We start from the raw sequence: 6,776 nt of genomic DNA on the forward strand, positions 1-6,776 counted from the left end.
GATCCAGTCATATATATATATATACATTCTTTTTTCATATATTCTTTTCCATTGTGGTTTCTCATAGGCTATTGAATATAGTTCCCTGTGCTATACAGTGGGACCTTGTTGTTTATCCATTCTATATAAAATAACAGCTATTATTTTTAAATGTGAAAATCATCAGTGGTGCCATTTAGTGGTGAGGTGCTGGGGGATCAGTGGGGGACAGGGGCTGCAGCAGGGGCCAGGGTATGAGTCCCAGACTCCTTCACTCATTAGCTCCATGACCTGGAGCCAGTCGCTTGGAGACACTGAGCCTCAATTTTCACAGCTGTAAAATGGGTTTAGTGACCATACTTACCTCATGAAATTCTTTTGAGGATTCTACAAGGTAGTAAAATGTACATAAAGGGCGTTGTAAATTACCTGGCACAGGGGAAGCACTCGTCAAATGTTAGCTATTAACATCACACCGTGTCTTGTAACCTGTCCCTTCCACTCAACTCACTATGAAACTCTTTCCAGTGACAGTGAGGAATTCAACACTTGGGATTTTCTAACGCATCCCAAACTCCTGACTGGGAACTGGGAATCCTGAATTTTACTCTCCTGCTTGGCTTTAGGGCCCCACCCTCCCAGACCTTAGTCCCCACTGCCCACTTGTAGAACAGCAGGGGAGTGGAGTGGAGATTGATGCTTGCTAAGGGCCCTGTTCTCTGATTCTGCGTTTCAGAACTACAGACCCCAGACCCTGCCCCTCACCCTTTCCTTCCTTCCTTCCTTCAACAAATACCTCCCAGGGTTCAAATTTCCAACTCTGCCACTACTTGGCTGTGTAACCTTGGACAAGTTATGTAACCTCTTTATGCCTCTGCTTCCTGATCTCTAAAATGGAAATATAGTACCTATTTCCCAAGGATGTTATGAGTAATGATTTTTGTAAAGTGCTTAGAATAGTGCCTGTTCGACTGGATCAAAAACTGAGTGCCCATTTTGTGCCACGCACTGATGGGAGCACTGGGGGTACAAGTGTGAACAATTGGGTAAGAGTGGTGATCTCAGTGAGGTTTTGTTGGCGGGGAGGGTTGAAATCAGCACAGCGATACAGTGATGTGGCCCCAAGGCAGGGCAGTGTTGACCATTCTCCTGCAAGGGGGTTGGCTTTCAAGGAGGCCCTGATGCTCTGATGCTGTCACTTCTCTTTGTCTAAGCAACAGCTTCTGTGTATTGACCTCGCCCTGGGGGCCCATGCCCCAGGCTAAGCCCTGTGCTCCTAAGTTCTCCTCAAAAGCCAACAGCCTGCAGGGGGTTCCATCACTGCTATAGACCAAATGTTTGTTTCCACCCCCCCAAAGTCATATGTTGAAACTCTAACCCCCAGCGTGATTGTATTTGACAGTGGGGCCTTTTGGAGGTGTTTGGGTCATGAGGTGGAGTCCCCATGAATAGGATTAGTGCCCTTATAAAAGAGATCCCAGAGAGCTCCCCTGCCCCTTCTGCTATGTGAGGACACAGCAAGAAGACAGGCTCTCACCAGTCACCGAATCTGCCAGTACCTTGATCCTGGACTTCCCTGACTTCAGAACTGTGAGAAATAAATTTCTGTTGTTTGTAAACCACCCAGTCTGTGGTGTTTTTGTTATAGCAGCCAGAACAGACTAAGACAATCGTTATCCCCATTTCACAGAAGAGTTCATGTCCATTCCCCCTCCCAGGCCAAGCACATAACAGGGGGCCGGTGAGTGAGTGGAAGAAAGAAGGAAGGAACAAATGAACACAGAACACGACTGACACTAATCCTTCCACAGGGTAAGCATCACACTGGGGCTCAGGAGCCCTTTTGCTCCTGGAGGGCAGGGAGCTCCATTGTACATGCTTGTGGCCACCATACAAGGCTCAGCGGAAACATCCTCTAGACTGTGCTATTGCCACTGTCCCGTCCTCCCCCAATCATCACAGCTGACACTTCCCTGAACCTTAGTATGTGCTCCAGGCACTGATCTAAGGTTTTTAGCAGATGAACTCTTTCAATCCTCACAACAGTCCCATTAGGTATGTCCCATTTCACAGATGAATAAACTGAGGCACAGACAGGTGATGTCATGCCCAAGGTCATACGGATAATCGATGATGGAGCTGACTTCAAATCCAGGCAGTCTGGATCCTGGGCCTGAGCTCTTCACCACTGTGCTATCCAGACTTTCTCTTTCTCTTTTTAGTCACTGCTCTGCTGATCTCAAATGTAGCACACGCTCTGAAGCAGATTGAAACTAGAAATCAGTGGCAGGAGGAAAATTGGAAAATTCACAAATATGTGGAAATTAAACAGCACACTCTTAAGCACTCAATGGGTCAAAGAAGAAATCTCAAGGGAAATGAGAAAATATCTTGAGAACAAATGAAAACAAAAACACAACATACCGAAACTTACGGGATACAACGAAAGCAGTAATAAGAGGGAAGGTTACAGTGGTCAATGCTTACATTAAAAAAGAAAGATCTCAGGGAGTTCCCTGGCAGCCCAGTGGTTAAGATTTAGTGCTTTCACTGCAGGGGCCCAGGTCCGATCCCTGGTCGGGAACTAGGATCCCATAAGCCACACAGCGTGGCCAAAAAAAAAAAAAGATCTCAAAGCAAAAGTAACATATGCTCATCTTTGAAAAATTCAAGCAGCACAAAATAGATAACTAGTGGGAAGCAGCCGCATAACACGGGGAGATCAGCTCGATGCTTTGTGAACACCTAGAGGGGTGGGATAGGGAGGGTGGGAGGGAGACGCAAGAGGGAGGAGATATGGGGATATATGTTTATGTATAGCTGATTCACTTTGTTATAAAGCAGAAACTAACACATCATTGTAAAGCAATTATACTCCAATAAAGATGTTAAAAAAAAATTCAAGCAGCACAATTTCATGCTCTAGAAAGTGAAAGTTTAAAAAGTGACAATCCCCTGTGATGCCCCCTCCCAAAGATGACCTCCATTAAGATGCTTCAGGTAGCTTTTTTACAGCTTGTAATACTGGCATCTTCAAAAAAAGAAAAGAAAAGAAAGAAAAATGGAATAATACAATACACATTGTTTTGTCACTTTTAGGTTGTTTTGTTTTGTTTTATTTAAAAGTGACTCTTAGAGGTTTCCCCTTGCTGGAACATTCTCTTTGGGGACTGCAGTTGTCCATGGTGAGGACATCCACACTAGATTTAGCCAGTTCCATCAGGATATGTTTGCAGTGCTTGCATTTTTTAACTACTTCAAGCCACTGCAGTGTGCACCCTTGTAAATGCCCCTTGTGTGCTGATGGAGGATCCCAGGAGGGGTAATTTCCAGATGTGAAATCTCTGGGCCAATAGTCAAGAGCATTTTAAACATTCCCTCCAAGAAGGCAAAACCAGCTTTGCCTGAAGAGCAGGAGACGGTGAGTTCCCTGCCCTCACATAATTGCTGCCACCTCTGCCCAGCTGGTTAGTATGAGCCCAAGCCATTGTCTTGCCCTGTTGAGTGGTGCCTGACCCTCAAGAATGACCCAGCCTCCCGTGTTGACAGCCCCTCTGTTGTCGTTGGGGTCCAGAAATTGACCATTCTTGTCGAGAATGTCATCAGATGCTGAGGCTGAAGCACTTCTCGAAAACCCCAGCGTTTGCTCTTGAACTCATTTAGAAAAGCCAGCAGTGACCACAATAAGCCCTTGGAAAGACGCCAGGGCTGCTCCACAGACCACTGGGGCCCCACTCTCGAGGTGACCAGTGGCCGGCCTGGCCTCTGATTAGCATCTCTACGCTTGGGTAGCCGGATCGGCTGAATACCCTTCCAGAATCCAGCAAGTAGCTTTTTCCCTGAATCATCATGACTCCCGCAAACTGGGCACTAAAGTGATTAGCGTCCTTCCGGGCCACTTGGTAGCAAACAGTGATTGAATACATCCACGGGTTTGTCCTGCTGCCACCTCGGACAGCTGCGGGCATTTGACGGTGACTGCCAGTGGGGAGGTGAGGCAGGGTCACAGAGAGGCAGGGCCAGTCACCTGGAGGCCAGGGCAGGGTCCTTATCATGCCTTCTCACCTTTGCCTGGGGTGACCCTCAGCAAAGCACTTACCTAATCTCGGGCATGCAGTACATGTGGTTCCCTCTCACCTGGACCTCTTCCTACCATAGACTCTGCCCTCTCCGCTTTGCCTCCCTCACTCCTTGTCACTCTGTAGACCTCAGCATCAGCATCAGTTCCGCAGGGAAGCCCTCCCTGACCCCTCCAAGAAAGGATGGTCCGTTCCTAGATTCTCTTAGAGTACCAAGCTTGCAGCTCTTAAAACAACAGCGACAGCTCCTCATGTGGGTCACTGCTATTTGCATCATTTTCCCCAGGCCCACAAGGAAGATGTCTGTATCCCAGTGCCTGGAACAGTGTCAGACACATGCCAGCGCCTGAAGGGGCAGTGGTTACAAGCATGACATCAAAGCCAGGCTGCCCAGGTTTGAATCCCACCCCCGTGAACCAGGGCAATTTACTGAATCTCTTTGTACCTAGTTTTCCCATCTGTAAAATGGGGGTAATAGGGGACTTCCCTGGCGGTCCAGTGGTTAAGAGTCTGCGCTTCCACTGCAGGGGGCACGGGTTCAATCCCTGGTTGGGGAACTAAGATCCCACATGCCACATGGCGCAGCCAAATAAATAAATAAATAAATAAAATGGGGGTGATAGTACCTACCTCTTGGAGTTGTTAGGAGGGCTGCATGAGAGGATGTAATATATGAGGTGCTTAGAATGAGTGCCTGGCCTGTTGAAGGTGCTGGATCAGTGCGAATGTTAGCATTAAACGCTAGCAGTTAGACAAGGGGCTCTGAGCGTCTGTGTGTAGCGGGCACTGGTGGCTTCCTACTCGGGGTCCTCCTGCGTGGAAACTGCTTAGCCTGTCGGAAGTATGACTTGCTGTGCCTTGTTGTGGTGGTTGCTGCATCAGTGTTGCCGCGATGACCCTGCAGCTCTGGTGATGGTCAAGAGCCATCACCATTATCTTGACTCCTCTGTCCACCCTGTGCGTATCTTTTCACCCCTGCTCCTACTGACATAGCTGACCTTTCTCCGCATAGCCTTGTTCAGATTCCTCAGAGGACTTCTGCCATTGCTGCCCTGGGGGAGGTGACTTAGCAGCTGTCACCAGGGATGTGCACAGACCTGGGTGGGGATCTGCTTCATGGGAGGGGGCTTGGACCAGGCTGTCCTTCTAATACTTGGGCGCCTCAGAACAGCTGCCACATAGGGAGGCACCATGCTGTCTGGAGGCTAAACCACCCAGTCAGATTTTTCTGTGTTCGTGTGTGCTCGTGGAGCGTAGTGGACAGCCTTTGGGGAGCAATCCAGCCGGCGCCTGCCCCTTCCCGGAGAACCCCTTGGAAGGCATCTTAGTATACTTGACCCTTCCCCATTGGCTGGATCAAGATTGTGTGCCACGTGACCCAAGATGGGCCAATGAGGTTCTGTCTTGGGAAATTGGCTCAGAACTACTCTTCGGTGGCCGGTGAACCACCCACCAGCCACAGGCCCAGGGAAGCAGGGAGTGAAGCGGGGAGCCCTTGGTATCAAGAACTCAGGAAGGTCCTGCTGGTTTTCCAGGTGCCTGTTTTGGTTCCTTGGGAGCTGGGCTGCACCGCCTCTTCTTTCTAAATCCCCACCAGCTTAATCCCTCACCCAAGCATGTGTGGGGGCCCCTTACTCATCCAAACCCTGCACGCATTTCCCCGCCTGACTGCCCTCCCTCTGCAGAGGAAATGCTCGGGCCCCTTCCTGGGGTGATTTACTGGTCTAGCCCAGGCTGACCCTTGGGCTTTCCGGGAAGCAGCTGCAGGGCTGCTCTCGTCACTGCCCTGGGGACCGCTGCGCGCGGGGACCGGCTCGCAAGCAGCTCTTGAGTCTCGGTCAACTCCCAGCCTCTAGCCGGACCGGACGGGGCAGGGGGAGGAGCCTCCCGGGGTGGGCGGGGCTAGACCCTGCTTAGTCGGTTTTCCTCTTGCAAAATGGAAGTTGTTTTATTTATTATAAAATATAAATACAAACCTGTGGTTGTTAAAAACCGTTACGTAAATGCAGAAAAGTTTAAAGAAAAAAGTCTACTTCACTTCTGATCCCATCACCCAGGAAATATACACAACACGCAAACGCCTTTTTTTTCCCAAGAAAATCAGACTGTGTATACCGTTGGAACCTGCCCGCCCCCTTTTAAAAAATTTATCAGTGTATCAAGAGAGCACTTTTTTTTTCTTCCAGTTTTATTATATAATTGACATACAGCATTGTATACGCTTAAGGTGTAAAGCATAATGATTTGAATTACATACATCGTGGAATGATTGGGGAATTCCCTGGTGGTCTAGTGGTTAGGACTCCGAACCGATCCCTGGTCTGGGAACTAGGGTCCTCCCCAGCCAAGCCACGGGGCGCAGCCAAAAAAATGAAATAAAATATACATTTTTTTTAAAGAAATGATTATCACAATAAGCTTAGTGAACATCCAGCATCCCTATAGTTACAAAATTAAAGAAATAGAAAACTTTTTTTCCTTGTGATGAGAACTCAGGATTTGCTCTCTTAACTTTCATATATACCATACAGCAGTATTAATTATATTTATCATGTTGTACATTACGTCCCTAGTGCTTATTTAAAACCGGAAGGAGGGCATCTTTTCTAAAAAAAATAGCTTTACTGAGTAATTGACGTGCAATAAACTACACATATTTAAAGTGTATAATATAAATTTCAACATATGTATATGAGTCCATCACCACATTCAAGGTGA

At 47.9% G+C, this 6,776-nt stretch overlaps 1 protein-coding gene across 1 annotated transcript in view; it reads right to left on the reverse strand.

Annotated features, from left to right (window-relative positions):
- Positions 1-5,715, reverse strand: part of DPM2 (dolichyl-phosphate mannosyltransferase subunit 2, regulatory) — a 56,182-nt gene extending 50,467 nt beyond the window's left edge. The window contains exon 1 of the mRNA XM_059925712.1: positions 5,712-5,715. Coding sequence (XP_059781695.1) covers positions 5,712-5,714 — 3 coding nt within the window. The 5' untranslated portion in view covers position 5,715. The remainder of the gene's footprint in view (positions 1-5,711) is intronic.
- Between the last annotated feature and the right edge of the window lie 1,061 nt (positions 5,716-6,776).

This window comes from Balaenoptera ricei, chromosome 6 (assembly GCF_028023285.1).
Source record: "Balaenoptera ricei isolate mBalRic1 chromosome 6, mBalRic1.hap2, whole genome shotgun sequence".
Lineage (NCBI taxonomy): Eukaryota > Metazoa > Chordata > Mammalia > Artiodactyla > Balaenopteridae > Balaenoptera > Balaenoptera ricei.